The sequence below is a fragment of the Pelobates fuscus genome, chromosome 3 (assembly GCF_036172605.1).
Source record: "Pelobates fuscus isolate aPelFus1 chromosome 3, aPelFus1.pri, whole genome shotgun sequence".
Taxonomy (NCBI): Eukaryota; Metazoa; Chordata; class Amphibia; order Anura; family Pelobatidae; genus Pelobates; species Pelobates fuscus.
Genome location: NC_086319.1, coordinates 323655165 through 323672834, shown reverse-complemented (window position 1 = coordinate 323672834; position 17670 = coordinate 323655165). Strand labels below are relative to the sequence as shown.

General features: G+C 41.6%; 1 protein-coding gene across 1 annotated transcript in view; it reads right to left on the bottom strand.

Annotated features, from left to right (window-relative positions):
• The window catches only part of IL16 (interleukin 16), a 102689-nt gene that overhangs the window by 36383 nt on the left and 48636 nt on the right, over positions 1-17670 (bottom strand). The window contains exons 3-9 of the mRNA XM_063448970.1: positions 16259-16401; positions 12107-12217; positions 11757-11871; positions 11059-11132; positions 6115-6331; positions 5728-5845; positions 3590-3722 (exon numbers count right to left, since the gene is read on the bottom strand). Of these exons, the coding sequence (XP_063305040.1) occupies positions 3590-3722; positions 5728-5845; positions 6115-6331; positions 11059-11132; positions 11757-11871; positions 12107-12217; positions 16259-16401 (911 nt within the window). The remainder of the gene's footprint in view (positions 1-3589; positions 3723-5727; positions 5846-6114; positions 6332-11058; positions 11133-11756; positions 11872-12106; positions 12218-16258; positions 16402-17670) is intronic.

Genomic DNA, 17670 nt, shown 5'->3' with positions numbered 1-17670 from the left:
CCTCCTTCCCTGTGGTTACTTTTCAAAACGCTTGTCAGAGTCTGAAAAGAATTACGACGTTGGGAACAGGGAATTATTAGCTATAGTGATGGCATTTAAAGAATGGAGGTACTTGTTAGAGGGAGCTAGACACAAGATTTTGGTTATAACCGATCATAAAAATCTATCCTATATCGCAGATGCTAAGAGGTTATCCTCTCGTCAGGCTAGATGGTCTTTATTTCTCTCACGTTTTCAGTACATAATCACATACAGGCCTGGTTATCGAAATGTCAAGGCTGATGCCATCTCCCGCCAGTACGAACCTGTAGATTCTATTACCTCCACTCCTGAGCCCATTGTACCCACAACTAATATAATAGCTACTACCCGTTTGGTTATCTCGTCTCTTTTTCTTGATGGTATCAAGTCATACCAACCCCAAGCACCCTCTGAGACCCCTACTGGTAAGCTGTACGTGAAAGTAAAAGACAGAAAGAAGTTGTTGACTTTATTTCACACAGCCAAAACGGCTGGTCATCCAGGGGTTACCAAGACTTACAAGGGTCTTCTCCAACAGTTTTGGTGGCCCTCACTCAAAAAAGACGTGGTAGATTACGTGCAGGCTTGCCGTGTCTGTACACAGTGTAAGTCCCCTAATGTTAAACCCCTGGGACTCCTTATGCCCCTATCTGTACCCAAGAAACCGTGGACACACTTATCCATGGACTTTATTGTGGATCTTCCTTCATCTGATGGGCAGACAGTAATTTTGACTGTAACGGATAGGTTCTCCAAAATGGCGCACTTCATTCCGCTTAAGAAGCTACCTTCTGCGGTTCAGTTGGCTCAGGTGTTTGCCAAAGAAGTGTTCCGCTTGCACGGTATACCACAAGATATCGTATCTGACAGGGGCCCTCAGTTTGTCTCTCGGTTTTGGAGAGGCTTTTGTGCTGAGATGGGGGTCTCCTTATCGTTTACTTCCTCCTATCATCCGCAATCTAATGGAGCTGCCGAACGAGCAAATCAGTCTGTGGAGTTGTATTTACGCTGTTTCACGAATGCACACCAGGACAACTGGTCCCGTCTCCTTCCCTGGGCTGAGTTTGCCAGGAACACTGTGTCTCATTCTTCTACTGGCGCAAGTCCTTTTATGGTGGCTTATGGGTTCCAACCCGCTGTCCTTCCCGGTGTATTCTCCGACAAGGGAATGCCCGCTTTGGACGAGCACCTCGCCTCCTTACGGAAGATGTGGGATCAGGTCCATGCTGTTCTTTGTCGTGCTGCTGCTACTCAAAAGAGGTTTGCTGATCGTCGTAGGTGTGCGGCTCCTTCTTATGCTCCGGGTGATAGGGTTTGGTTGTCCTCTAGGAATCTCCGCCTTAGGGTTCCCTCGATGAAGTTCGCGCCCAAGTTCCTTGGTCCCTATAAGGTGTTGCGTAGGGTGAATCCTGTATCCTACTCCCTGGCCTTGCCCCCTTCCATGCGCATACCTAACACCTTTCACACCTCCCTTTTGAAGCCCTTGCTCTGTAATCGGTTCTCTGGCTCTCTCAGGCGTTCCGATGCCCTCCGCGCGGTCTCTAGTGACGTATATGAGGTGGCTGCTCTCCTTGATTCTCGTTTCTCTCGAGGTCGGTTGCAGTATCTGGTTGATTGGAAGGGTTATGGCCCGGAGGAGCGGTCGTGGGTTTCTGTCTCTGACTTGGACGCCCCCTCCTTGATCCGCTCCTTTCATGCGCGGTTTCCTTTGAAGCCTTCGGCTTCCCGCCCCCTGGGCGGTCTTCGAGGGGGGGGTTATGTCAGGGCTCCGCGGGCAGCGGTGAGGGGAGGCTGCAATCCTCTCGCAGCACTCACCCTCGGTCCGTCGCCGCCCGCGGTCCCCTCTCCCCTTACCGTTAAGCGAGCGGCGTCCTCTCCTCCTGACACGCCGCTCGCGTCCTCCTCTCCTCCTCCCAGCGGCAGCATGTCTAACGCTGCACGCTGGGAGCCGGCACTATTATCTAAGCGCCGGGGTCACTCACGTGACCCGGCGTTAAAGCTACAGTGCAACAAACACAGTGGGGGGTATAGATATCCCCCACGTGTGTTTGTTAATACTGATTGGTGGTTAGCCAATCAGGATTCAGGCTAGGATTTAAATACTTACCTTTCCTGTCTATCTGTGCCCTGTTGTGGTCTTTGCTTTATAGTATCGATTGTGAACGTGTGCTTTCTGGTTACGTACCCTCTGGCTTGTTATACTGACTTTGTGACTTTCTCCTACCCTTTGACCTCGGCTTGTTTCTCGTTATTCTGTTTTCTGGTTCCCCTTACTCGGCTTGTCTCCTGACTATTCTTTGTGTGCTTAGCCCGGCCACTCTAAGGACCGGTACAGCACACTTTCTGTGTGTGTGTCTGTGTGTGTGTTAGCGTGTTGGGTTCCCCGGGATCGTGACACTGAAGGTTCGAGTTGCCAAACATCAGCCTTAAAACCTTAATGACTTGGAGAGGATCTGCAAAGAGGAGTGGGACAAAATTCCTCCTGAGATGTGTGCAAACCTGGTGGCCAACTGCAAGAAACTTCTGACCTCTATGATTGCCAACAAGGGTTTTGCCACCAAGTACTAAGTCCAAGAGGTCAAATACTTATTTCACTCATTGACCTGCAAATCAATTTAGAACTTTTTATTTTGTAAATCTTTCTTTTATTGAGGCATACAAAGTGGGGTACAAAATAAAGAGAGGGAAATGCAATAATGATTTACAGTGGAGGGTTCATACATCATCACATCACTTTAAGAAACTACATTTCCTAAATAGCGATTCCTCATATTTTTTTTTCCGGCATGTTGTGTAGCAAAACATATTATAACCAGAAGCAATGCCTGTCTAGATAAACTATGAAAAGAGAATCAGTAAGCTATATAACATCGTAGACACGCATTAGGTGATTAAATTGTCAGGCTAAACATTCAAGAAAATTGCAAGCTAGATAACTTTCTGAATACACATCAGTAGAAAAAACTATTTATAAGGAGGTAACTATTCTAAACGCGCATACAGTGGTAGCTGTGCTCAAGGCTAGACATATATGGCTGTGTGAGTTTACTAAAAGTATACATTTACACATCACTGGGCATGCGACAGGTGTATACATATGTATGAGGTGCCTATGTTTGCCTAGCTGTGTAGGTTGAGTGTATTCTCTGAGCCTCATTGTGGCAAGAGTAAGCTAAAAGATTGTAACGAGTAATCACTGTGAACTGGGGTGCTTTTGCCTCTGTCCTTGGGGAGAGAGAGTCTCTGCTTTGTAGGCAGGTTCGCAGGCTGTAGGCCCCATGGTGTGTCAGTCCGGGTTGCATCAGCCAATGGATGCCTTTATTTAACTTTTTTGACATGCATTTTTCTGGATTTTTTTTGTTTTGTTATTCTGTCTCTGATTGTTGAAATATACCTACCATTAAAAGTATAGACTGATCATTTCTTTGCCAGTGGTCAAATGTTCAAAATCAGCAGGGGATCAAATACTCCCCCCCCCCCCCCTCACTGTATGTTATGGTAATAGTTCATACATAACTAGATTTGTCATTAAGGCAATTAAGAACTTCCAACATAGTGTTAAAATTACCTTTGGGTCAGGATGTCTGCTAATCAGGATAGTGACAGGTCCAGGGTTGCAGTGGCTTAGGAGAGAGTAAACTTCATTAAGAGACTTATTGCTGACTGGAGTCTCATTGATTTCCACTATCTCGTCACCTCCTCTAAACATGTGTAGATAATAAGAAAATATTAGTTTTAGGCATAGCATATGTAAAACAATACATTGAGAATATAAGAAAACTTGTGTTCATTAAATACAACGTTTATGAATAAAAGATATACATTTACAGGGGATCTATTTAACGAACAGCAAAGTAGGCAACCAACTAGAAAAAATAAATACTAAATAAAAATTCTTAAAAAAAACCTAATTTTCCATCCAAAGCACTCCAATTTTATTGTAACCCAACAGTGGATAAATTGGAATAGTTTGCAAAGTGATGGGTTAAACACACTATGTCCATACCATTTGGATTAATCCATCTGAGGTAGGTGATTTTAGGTAACATTAGGAGTACTGATTTAATTGTATATTACAGGTCGTGCTTTCAATTTTCACTTATTTTTCTACTGAAAGCATTGTCCATGTTTGAACAAAACTCACAAACGCAAAAAACGATTCGCACATGAGAATAATTTAAAACTAAAGGGGAGAAAACATGTCAAGATATTTGAGGACTAGAAGGAACATTTATATAAGAGCTGTGTGCCCCGGGGGCCTTATTCTTTTTAAATGGGTCTCGGGGGTTGGAACAGGTGCATTATATTAATCGATTCCCTGGCAACTATGAACAATACATTATTTACAATAGCAGCCATGCTTTCCCCCAGAGTAATGAAAATCCCGTCGACACTGGTAGAGACTTAAATGAAGAAAGAAGGTGTTTTGTTGGATTTATATTATATGCTCTGAATGTGTGTTTATATATATTTATTGTTAATACATTGCTAAACACAAATGCACACACCAGTCAAGCCACAGGACTTGCTTTTTCCACAGAAATCTCACTTTAACAGTGCTCTCACTACTGCAAGGGATTCTGGGTAGGTGTATGCAAATGAGCTCAACAAAGAACCACATTTTTATATATATTTATTTCAGTCAACTGATGTTTTTTGCCGCCAAACATGATATATACATCACAGTTTTCCAAATATTAGTATTTTGAAAAAAAACAAAATTCTGAAAATGATTGTTTCTCGTCTCCAAGATATCTGACTGCCAGAGACTAGGAATTACAGTTTTAGTTCTGCCGCCACCATTTGCAGCAGTAATGAGGTTGGGGATGGAAGAACGATCAAGTACTGTGAACATTCCATTCATTTCTCTTATTCAGGTTAGAAGACTTGGCATCCGTGACAGCATCTAACTGTGTCTGATGAGAAATCCAGGTCTTCTTATACCTTACACATCAGTAGTTGCTCCACCCCATAGCTCCTTGCCTTCTTCTGATTTATGAAGATGATAAATCTCCACATTTTTTCAAAGGTTTCTCATATTTTATGGTGTATATGGTTGCCTACCTAACTAAAGCTCCTCCAGCTCCAACCCACTAATGTATTTTTTTATTGATTAAACAAATGCAAACAAATACTTACTAGGCAAAAAAAAGTTCAAGTTTATATCTGTACAATACATTTGGGGTACAACATAGTGAGAAGAAAAAAATACTTTGGTTCCATAAAAAAAGTGTTGGCCAAAGCAGTGAATGCTGGCAATAGGGGACGTTACATGGAAATATCACAAAATACATATCACAAAAGGAATTATAAAACATAAAAGTGAAATTATAACAGAAATAATGATACTATTGAAAATTGTCAATGTATATTTAATACATCTGGGTTTATTCTCTCTGCAGGGAGTTGTGGTGACTTGACAACTGGAAGGTAAGGTCAATGAACTAAAAACAAAAATTTCCAAAATCATCAGATTTTGTTTTCCAACAAGATCATTTTGGCAAGGTATTGGAAATCATTTCTTATCTCACCACAGGTTACTGCCTACTGGCTTAACCCCCAAAGTCTGTTGTTTAAGGCGCCCAGCCATCATATCGATTATTATGAAGTAAAATATTGATTGACTTTGTGTTGGTTATAAGTTATAGTAACATAGACATTTTTTATTGGATGACATAAATATCATCTCTGGAATAATTTTTATACCTGAGTCTTCCATCCATGTGGGCCACAGAGCCGGGAGACAGTGTAAATATAAATATTCCAGAAATCTCACCACACTGGGGGACATTGCACAATCCTATACCCAAACCAACGCCTGACTCTGAAAAAGAAAATACCAGTAAGAGCATAAATCAAAAGGTGAAATGCCTTTGCCACCAAGTCTCGATGATGATATGAGCTGTGCTAACACAGTTGGAGGGCCAATAATTGTAAACCAATGGTACTGACACTAAGTTAATATATATTGGTTCTGGAAAAAAAGAAAAAAAATATTAAGAAGATTAAAAGATAAATGGATCGAACTTAATGTTGCGTTACTGTGCATCTCAGACAGCTCATATGTGAGGGGTCCTGAAGTCTGGTCAGTACCTTTGTGTAGTGACACCTCCATTAGCACTCGGTCATTAGGTTTATGGGAGCTGAGTAAAAATGCAGAGCTTTCCGACTGAAGAGAGCAATGTTCTCTCACCGCGCATGTGCTGGAGCTTTTGGACCGAAACATTTGAGAAGTGAAGTGACAGGGTTTCACATCTGGAGTGCCGAGTCCTGTCCGAACTGTCAGAGTAAGCACGCCTTTCTTTACTTGCTGAGGAATACAAACAGTACGGTATAGAATACAGCGATCGTGCAACAATCCAAAAGAAACTCATATTACATAAGCAATAAACTAATCCATGCTATATAATAAGCATGTAAAAAACAAAACAAAAAAAAAACATTGCTAATTGAGCATTCTGACGAAAAGGAACAAGCGATGGAAAAATTGTATAAGGCTTCTTTTAAATGTGCCAACTTTTTATAGTGAATAAGAAAAGATCGTGGTCTATCAATATATAAGATTATCGGTTTCCACTATTTTCTGTCAACTCCCTTTGCCCTTTCTTGTCTTTGCTACTGGTATTTGATAGAAAAAAAGCTGAAATCCATAATTATGCTGAATTGATTCATAATATACGTATAAATGTAGTAAAATGTGAATTATTTAATACATTGAGAATATGTTTTACTATTTTTTATTATATATGGATATGTATGTTAAAATACAAAATGGCAGAAATTGATATCTGAGATAAAAATATGTCTTGTTAGAAAGTATAGCTGTGGCGAAACCGACCTCGCCACGTGTCCTTGGAGGGGGCTGATTGCCCGCCTCTTGCCTTTGGACTATGGACCAGACTTTATGGGAATGTGATACCCCAGATAGCCATACCATGGAGCCTATTCATATAATGAAAGACTATGGGAAAGACTTTAGCTCCATGGCAATTGTACTGTGTGAGTAGGATCAGCGCGCTATTCGGTAGTTTTGTGCGTGCAGATCCCAGCTATCTGGGGATAGGTGAAATGTCTGTGTGTTATGTGTAAATGTGACTTTATGTATTTTAAAGTGTTTTATGTTGTTTTGCAACCATGTGGTTAATGAATTCTGCCTTTAGTCCTGGGTAATTGGATTACTTCTCCAATTAACTCCAGGGCAGAAGGGAGGAAACCAGGGTGCATTGTGGGGATGTTTTTCTGCCAGCCAGAAAGGAACAAAAGATACTTTTAGTAACTTTTGAACCCCTGGTCGGATTCATGCCATTTTTTAATATGTTGTTTCCCTGAATGGATTGATTGTGGATATGTATTTTTATGTGAATGTGATGTATGGTTTTAAAGTTATGAAAGTTGTGTAAAAGTATATTTTACACTGTATGCATAATGGGATTATGTGTCACACTCAGGGGAGGGGATGTGTGGGAGGTAACATCTATGTCATTGGTTCTTTTATGCCTCCCCCTGGGTGTGGCCTGTATGTGTGAGTTGGAAATAAAAGCCAGGCTGGATGAGCCAGTCCAGAGTTCCTGTTTTACCCTCAAAGTGATGTGTCGTCTCATTATTGGGGGGAAGGATTTATTGCATGCTGTTCCAGTTGACTGCTAGGAGTACAAGCCTATTCGTATGGTTCCTATTCAATGGTCTACAGCATCCATATGCTTGGGAGAATTTAAAAGGTTTCTCGGATCCAGTGTTCGTGTGTCTCCAGTCGGGAGAATGGTGTTTGCAGTAGCTGCCTGTGCATCTGGAAAGGGGATTATCGCCTAAACTGGGTTTTATCCTCTTGTAAGTGAAACGGTCCGTTACAATTGGTGGCAAGCGGCGGGATCGTTCCTACAACCAGAGGGACAGCTACAGACAACACCATTCCTGGATTACAAAGTGAGGGCAACGCCAGTACCCGTACAGCGCCCCTATCTACAAGGAACCAACTTCAGCAGAGCAAGCATGGCGCCCAGCTACACTCAGGAGGCATTTGACAAAGAGTATGCCTCGCGGATGGCTTTCGTTACATTTGTCCCCTCTGAGAAATTACTGCAGTGGGTAAGGAGCCAGGTAGACGAGTACCTGCGGTTCATGGCAGATGCAGCCAAAGGTATCGGTCGCCCTATACAGGGAGCTGATGGTGTCGTCCATCCTCCCCAGCGGCCGTGTGTGTCCCAGGGAGCCGAAGGTGCAGTCCTTCCTCCCCAGCGGCAGGCTGAGTTACAGGGGGCAGAGGTAGTTGTTCCTGCCCCCCAGCAGCAAAGTGATATGCCAAGAAGGCAGTGTGAAGTGAAGGGAGAGGAGAGCAGCGTCCTCCCTCCCCAGCGGCAGTGTGTACCCCAGGGAGCTGATGGTGTCGTCCATCCTCCCCAGCGGCCGTGTGTGTCCCAGGGAGCCGAAGGTGCAGTCCTTCCTCCCCAGCGGCAGGCTGAGTTACAGGGGGCAGAGGTAGTTGTTCCTGCCCCCCAGCAGCAAAGTGATATGCCAAGAAGGCAGTGTGAAGTGAAGGGAGAGGAGAGCAGCGTCCTCCCTCCCCAGCGCCAGTGTGTACCCCAGGGAGCTGATGGTGTCGTCCATCCTCCCCAGCGGCCGTGTGTGTCCCAGGGAGCCGAAGGTGCAGTCCTTCCTCCCCAGCGGCAGGCTGAGTTACAGGGGGCAGAGGTAGTTGTTCCTGCCCCCCAGCAGCAAAGTGATATGCCAAGAAGGCAGTGTGAAGTGAAGGGAGAGGAGAGCAGCGCCCTCCCTCCCCAGCAGCAGTGTGTACCCCAGGGAGCTGATGGTGTCGTACATCCTCCCCAGCGGCAGTGTGTCCTGCAGGAAGCAGAGACAGTCAGTCTCGCACCCCAGCAGCCAGACAAGAGAATGAAAGGGGAGACAGCTGGTCCCCCTTTCCACCAGCAGAGAGAGTGGCAGGGAGAGGAGCCTGCTAACCCCTCTCCCCAGCGGCAAATTACCATCCAGAGAGAGGAGCTTGTGACACCCTCTCTCCAGCGGCAGCCTAACCCACCAAGGGGAGATGTTAAGCCCCACATCTGTGCAGATGGGACCGTAGTCTCTGCACTTACAGCACCAGGGGTAGGGACGGTCGGTCCTGTCCCCCAGCCACAGAGCCATATATCCAAAGGGGAGACAATCGGTCTCCAGCAACCAGGCTCCAACCGGACTAACCCCGTGGTAGTGCTGGCAACAGGACAGAGTACCGCTGGTCTCTGCCCCCTCAGCAACCCACCAAGGAAGCCTATCAGCCCCCCACACAGCCGTGGTGAGGCACCTGAACCTGGACAAGATTCTCCCTCACCCAGGTGTAGTAACTGTTTATTGTGGGTGGGCTGCTCTGCTGTTTCTGTCTTGTGGGTGGGCTGCTGGACTAACAAGGGCACTGACCGGCAGGAGGTCAAGTACCCTGTTAGTCTGGGGGGTAAAGGGGAGAAGTGTGGCGAAACCGACCTCGCCACGTGTCCTTGGAGGGGGCTGATTGCCCGCCTCTTGCCTTTGGACTATGGACCAGACTTTATGGGAATGTGATACCCCAGATAGCCATACCATGGAGCCTATTCATATAATGAAAGACTATGGGAAAGACTTTAGCTCCATGGCAATTGTACTGTGTGAGTAGGATCTGCGCGCTATTCGGTAGTTTTGTGCGTGCAGATCCCAGCTATCTGGGGATAGGTGAAATGTCTGTGTGTTATGTGTAAATGTGACTTTATGTATTTTAAAGTGTTTTATGTTGTTTTGCAACCATGTGGTTAATGGAGTCTGCCTTTAGTCCTGGGTAATTGGATTACTTCTCCAATTAACTCCAGGGCAGAAGGGAGGAAACCAGGGTGCATTGTGGGGATGTTTTTCTGCCAGCCAGAAAGGAACAAAAGATACTTTTAGTAACTTTTGAACCCCTGGTCGGATTCATGCCATTTTTTAATATGTTGTTCCCCTGAATGGATTGATTGTGGATATGTATTTTTATGTGAATGTGATGTATGGTTTTAAAGTTATGAAAGTTGTGTAAAAGTATATTTTACACTGTATGCATAATGGGATTATGTGTCACACTCAGGGGAGGGGATGTGTGGGAGGTAACATCTATGTCATTGGTTCTTTTATGCCTCCCCCTGGGTGTGGCCTGTATGTGTGAGTTGGAAATAAAAGCCAGGCTGGATGAGCCAGTCCAGAGTTCCTGTTTTACCCTCAAAGTGATGTGTCGTCTCATTATTGGGGGGAAGGATTTATTGCATGCTGTTCCAGTTGACTGCTAGGAGTACAAGCCTATTCGTATGGTTCCTATTCAATGGTCTACAGCATTCATATGCTTGGGAGAATTTAAAAGGTTTCTCGGATCCAGTGTTCGTGTGTCTCCAGTCGGGAGAATGGTGTTTGCAGTAGCTGCCTGTGCATCTGGAAAGGGGATTATCGCCTAAACTGGGTTTTATCCTCTTGTAAGTGAAACGGTCCGTTACAATAGCGATATAATGGTAGCATATTAGAGAAATCACCATTTCCAGCAAAATGTGTCTCAGGAAGACTATACTGGCCCATGACTCTATGGAAATTAAAAGGACATCACTTTGAGATGATTGCAACATTTAGAAGCTTGAGCTTTGAATGAGACAACTGACTCACTCAGCAGGCTGAAAAAAGCAGGTAAATATGTTTTTTTTTTTTTATATATTTACCTTCTTCTTCTTTCTTATGTTTTCCACACTCACTCCAGGGGAGAACACCGATCTAACTATCCCTAGGAATGCTGGCAAAGTGTTTTGGGCCTGCCTGACAGATTTACACATGTGCAGAAGATCCCCCTGAAGAGGTTAAAGCTGAAGAAACTCCCACAGCTGGGGAGGCATGTCGAGCAATGCTATCTGACCAAGTTTATAGTAAGTTTATAAACATTTACTACATACTTTTCAAAGTTGTTATTGCTTTATTTTGGTTTGTTTATAAATAAATGTATATAAATAAAGAAAGTTTTTTTTTTTGTGGAAACTTGAAAATTCCGATGACAAAAAGCACCTTAAATTTTTGGAGAGCATCATAATGCGTTAGTCCATCCATCAACTCCCCGTTAAGTTCCAGAATTTCATCCCCTGTGAGAAAAGCAGATGGAAAAGTTAGTCATGGGAAAACATATTTACTACATTCTTATGCAACTCAAGAGTCCCCAAACCAGCTGAGAGATTGTATCTCAATATCTCAGTCAATAAGCTAATGGAAGTTCCCTCTACTTCCAGCTCTCCAGACTTTGTAATGGTGGCAAGGAGCAGCACTTGGCAGACCCCAAATAAAAAATCTAAACATTCAAAAACAGTTTGACTGGGAGCTGTAGTTGTTATGGTATGTGACGTGTTCCTTTAAACGTTCTTAGCCAATTTTATTTCTCCTTTATTTTCTTTATGTGAGAGGATAATATGTGGCGTAATTAATAGGAAATCATAATTTCCGTGAAATTAATTTTAACTATTGAAAATATTGTAGTCCTTCCATAAAGTCTCACTAAGAACGAAGCACTTTACTTTAATTTTTAACAACCATCTATACTGGGGGAAAAAAAAATACATACAAATCGAACCGTATCCACAAAAATACTATTTCAGATTACAAAAAATCTAAATAAAAAAGTTCATGGCTATTTTCTTCTCAGCCCCAGGCAAGCAATGTCCCATATAAAAAGTTGCAATGTCCTTGTAAAAGAAAGACTCCGGAAGCAGTACCTTCTTGTAATCGGCCGTCGGCAGCAGCTGCACCTCCCGGAAATATGGTCTTCACATAAATGCCTACAGGTCCATAAATACTGTCCTTTCCTCCAACAATGCTGAAGCCAAGTCCCTGATCAAGATAATATCCAAAAAACATTTGTTGTACAGCTTTAACCATATGGCTGCCAATGTTACATGCAAAGTAAGATTTATACTAAGTGGAATCACTTTGAATTTAAAATACATATATCAATAACCTTTTAGACAGAGTACATTGTTGACAGTCTGATGGGGACATCATACATTCACAACTCGACTTTGTTGAACAGTTCTCAAACTATTGTAATACATACTAAAAATCTTACCTTGCCTTGGCCTTTCATTAAAATGATATTTGAAATAACAGAGGCCTGTGATGGACTTCGTATGTTCGTTAGATGTGCGGAACTCAAAGATCTGGATGAACGAGTGACACCCTGCAGACATAACACACTATGTAAGATAAAAAAATTTTTTTAGGGATTCGTTTCTTTCTGCTACATGAGAAAACGACTGATCCTTTGATCAAGAAGAATCTAATGATATAAAGGAAATATATTGCAGCATTGCAGTCATCAGATGGGAAGATATATACACATAATTTGTCAAATCTGGAAACTATTTGTTTATATGTAATGCCTATTTTATTTGCAGTAATTTGTATGGCCAGCCAATAGCATATTTTCAGTTTCATTAAAATAGGCATTATACACAATTTTGAAATACAGTGTCAAAGATTATTTTGCATACATTTATTATTTATACATTTTCTGCCTCTTCACTTCTGGTAGTTGCAAGACTTCACTGTGTATGCATGAAGGGCTGCATTCATTAGTATAGGGGGGAGGGGATAGTATAGTGGAAGCCATAAGACTGGCTTCTCACCATGTAGACATTTTTTTTGTCTGACATTATTATTACTATTATTGCCATTTATATAGCGCCAACAGATTCCGTAGCGCTTTACAATATTATGAGGGGGGGGGGTTAACTATAAATAGGACAATTACAAGAAAACTTACAGTAACGATAGGTTGAAGAGGACCCTGCTCAAACAAGCTTACAGTCCATATGATGACTTTATTATGTCAATCTGCATCTCTGCAGAATGATTGTAAATCGCTGCCCCCTCCTTTCTTAAACACTCTACGGCAACATTTGTAGTTTAATCTTCACATACCAATTATAGCAGGCAGTAAGGGGAGAGTACATAACTTGCATTACAGAGATAGACGCAACAGCAGCCTGCAATAAACCCTATATTGAAATTCCTTTGACTATTGTAAAAATACCGAAGCTGTCTGATATATTGAAAGATAAGGGATACCATGTTATCTCTACTGTTTTTAACTTCTAATATTTCTGCCAAGAATAGATGAATAAATATAACATTACAACAGAGTATTTTTTAAAAATTTTATATATCACTTGAAAGCATTCTATAGACAAATCTTTGAAATAGCTGTTTATTATGTTTACAATTTAGCTACAATATATGTTCCAGATATCCACAATTCAAATCGTTTTAAGCAAAAATATTAATGTATATAGTGTTTAAATATACCTTTTTAGAAGTGACCTTTTGGAAAGGGTCTAATTATGGCTATTTTATGCACACTTTTGAATAATTCTAAGTATTCAGCTGACATCCACCAATTCACACACCCTCCCTATTCACACAGCAATGTTTATACATTATAACTTCATAGCTGAAAGCAGAACTTCTCATTTAGCTGAAATGTTGCTTCAGTTCCGGAGCTTAGATCCTCTTTCTATACAATATAAGTGTTTTGTTTTTTTTCATCTTAGTGTTTCATTTTTCTTTGTTTCTCTGACAGTCATGGTAAACAAGTGAATGAGTGTTATGTGAGCACTTATATTTGCATGAATTAAAAAATGTTTAGCCCTTGGCAACATTATAAAGTTTGTAGCCTTCGTTAAATTACAATACTACGGTATATATTATATACAACTAATTTTTCTCCAAAACTTTAAAATGCTTAGTTTTAACATGTGGTTGGAAGATGTTTGACAATTACATTTCTGTATGACATTTTCTGTGAGCAGATTACATATCTGAAATTATTTTATTTTTTCTAAGAATTCTTTCTTTCTTAGAATTCTTAGAATAATGAACATTAAAGACATAATGATATGTATAGAAACCTGAATGGCCATTTTGAAGCATAAGTATCAATTCAGCAGCAGCGGTGGTCTCAAACAAATTTAAAGTGATGGAAGATGACTATTATTTATTATTTATTTATTTATTTATTTATTGCCATTTATATAGCGCCAACAGATTCCGTAGCGCTTTACAATATTATGAGAGGGGGATTTAACTATAAATAGGACAATTACAAATAAACTTACAGGAACAATAGGTTGAAGAGGACCCTGCTCAAACGAGCTTACATTCTATAGGAGGTGGGGTGTAAAACACATTAGGACAGGAAGGATGACTATTTCGCCATTTTTATTCATTTTAGTTGGCGTCTCTCCCAACGCAGTGCGCTTGTGCAAAAATTATGCAAATAGTGACACAAGGGCCTGGTCTTATTTACATGTCTTTTGCCTTTGGACCAGTGCTCTTTCTTGGTTTCCCAAACCTTTAAGCGCATTATTCTGGTAATATTGTCTTCTATGCATTTGCTGTGTGGTTTCTTTGACACATCTACGTTTTTGACCTTAAGTTTACCTATTTTCAAATAAGGATTACTCCGGTTACCTGTTTGAGCCACCCTCCTTAATTCTTCACATAGGGGTGATTAATGGGGCAAAGCAAATGTATGATACTGGGGCCCCTTTTCTAACCCCTGGGCAGCCATCTAGGGTCACCTTATGGTTAATCCTGTTTTGCCTAGGTCTAGTTGTAATATTTCCAGGGTAGCAGACCCGGCTTGTCCTGACTCCGCTTAGCTTTTTTCTGGTCCATGTTTATTTGTATCAGCACTGATTTCTATTTCTATCTAATCGGTAAGCTCGGCTACTCTACGGTTGGTAATACAACTTTCTATCATTTCCTACTGTTCCTTTGTTAGGATGACTTACCGTATATCTTGCTGGGGATCCTATATGTATCCTCACAGAGCAACACTGATACTACTCATTAACCCAGTAATGGTCTATAACATACAATATCTTTCTATTTTTCTTCACTAGTTGAAGCAGAGGTTTAACATTGAAAGATATCTGAGAACTTGTAGAGTAGATTCATCACATTTCATTTCACTGTTAAACAGAACCTAGCATTGAACTAAACCTTACACCAACAGCATATTAAATCTACTATTACATTAACACGCCAAATGTTATCACAAGTTATCTGTTGAAAAGGAGAGGACAACGTAACATCCATTATTAAGTGCTTCAATTATGCTTCTAACCCTGTTTTGTACTTAAAGCAAATTTTACATTTTTGCTATATCTCCTTCTTATTGGTAATTTCGCAACGGTAATTGGTAGGATATAAAAAAATACTCTCTTTTTATAACCTACATAAATAAGCACCTTATTTAGCAACTTTGGTGCTAATAAGGACCACTACAGTCACCCAGGATATTTAATCTCAATAAAGTGACCTGGGGGCAGTTGTCCTGTGTTTTTTATAGCAGGGGGTACTAAAACATTAGGAATACAGGTTAATATACCTAACGCTTTAGTAGTCCTTTAAAGGTGCACTGTAGGCACCCAGATCACTTCAGCTAATTGAAGTAGTCTGGGTGCTGTGACCCTTTTGCACTTAGTGCTGCAATGTAAAACATTGCATTTCCAGAGAACTGGAATGTTTACATTGCAGCTCTAAGTCTGCCCTCTGTGGCTATCTAACAGGAAGGAGGGGGGACGCGAGGGAGGGGGCACCCCAGGAGCCTATAGTGCCAGAAAAATGGGTTTGTTTTTCTGGCACTATAGGATCCCTTTAATTTATTACCGGACTCTGCCACAATTTCAGATAATAGTTTGTAACATGTAGATATAAAACATTGAATTCTTACTGACAATTTTGTAAAACTGATTTATTTATTTTGTAAAACTGATTTATTAGCTTGGATCTGCTATGCCCTTGGTCAGTATAGGATAGTTTGACCACTCAGACTGCATGGAAAAGAGTTCTCGGCCTTTCATCATGCCCTTTCTCTATTGATCCTCTGGGGGAACCCACTGGTTTCTATGGATGAAACACTGTCTGTTTTATAAGCACCCTGTTTTATCGTTTCTTCTCTCATACTCATTCTTTTACTACACATCCTGCTAGGGGTCTCCTGGGGAATACAACTTGTTAGTACTCATGTTTTAGCCTGTCATTTCCTTAAAAATGTGTGCAGATCTCTCGTAATGTTTATACCAATGTGATGTGTAATTCAAACACAACAAAAATAAAGAATTATAAAAAAAAAAAAGAATATGGGAAATAAGCGTAGAAAAAATGTCAGTACGAGTATCATTTAATTCTGTAGGACAGCAAAGTTTTCCAGTACCTGCACGCCCCCTGCAGGGCAGTCTAGCTGCTGAGACAGCGACTTCCGGTTGTTGCACAGGTTTGCTGACTGTCTTTCAGTAAAAATAGCTGACTTCTTAGTTACTGGAGGGTCTATATCACCAATCCAATAGGGATTGACACCTAAAACAAAGAGAAGGTAAGACATGATGGTCAAAATTATAACAAATTAATGCATTATCAAGGTTAATAATAAAACCTATTTAGGAATGCTGCCGCCAGGCTGATCCTTCTCTCCTGGCGCTCCTCTCACACCTCTGTCGATGCTTACACTGGCTTCCGGTACCCTACAGGTGTCAATTTAAAATACTAACCCTTACCTATAAGGCCCTCAACAACTCTGTTACATTTCATAACTGGTTCATAGATATGCCCATTCTCTGTCTCTGTGCTCTGCCGGTGACAACCTCCTGTCCGCTGCTTGCACCCTTACTGCTAACTTGCGCTTGCAGGACTTCTCACAGGTGGCTCCTTTCCTTTGGAAGAGCCTGCCTTCCACCTGGGGCAGGATTGTGTTGCTTTGGAATTTTCACATTTTGTGTCTCTCTGCAGCCCTGTCACCCCCTGTATGTTTTTTCTAATCCCCCTTACCCTTTAATCTGCCTCTTGACCTCCCCATGTGTGCCTTTCTTGACTCCCCTTAAGGGTCTCTCGATCCCCCCTTTTTCCACACTATCATGTTTTACCCCCACCCACTCTGATCAGAGCATGGCCAAGGGGGACAAGGGCAGAGTCCTTGCATGTTCCTCTTCTGGTCTGTCAGTGCAGCTCCAGTCTCAGCTTGCAGAGTGAGCGGAGGAGACATGGCAGGATATGATGTTAAGTACCGTCCCCCCAATGCATTTTGCTCAACTCTTAAAAGCTGAAGCAATACTTACAGACTTGGTCCCATTTGGCACAGCTATAACAGTGTTGTTTGGTAACTACTTACCTCTGATCCATGATTGTACCTTTGTGGGCGTTTAACTAAAATAACTGCTGGTTTCCCCCTGAATCACAAATGGACAACCTTAAGAACACTTCCCCAGAAGGGCACACACCTTTCCATGACATCAATATGGTGGCTTGATTCCAGCATATCAATTTCAGAACAAATGGGTATTTGTCAATTCCTTGCTATATTCCAATGGCAAGCAAAATATTGCTATATGAATAGTACAGGAAACACAAAGCATGTGCCTTAGTTGCTGTGATGCTTAGCAAGAAAACCAAGTGTAGGAGGGTTCTCCTGCTCTGCCCTGTTAATTAATGGATGGCACACCTGTATAAAGGAAAATCTATCCATTTGCTTGCAGTTCTACTGACACAATGTAGTGATGAATTGTAACCTTCTTTAAAATAAAAGTGTGCGTTCTGTGACTTAAAGTGGTTACTTCTGAGGATTCCTAGATA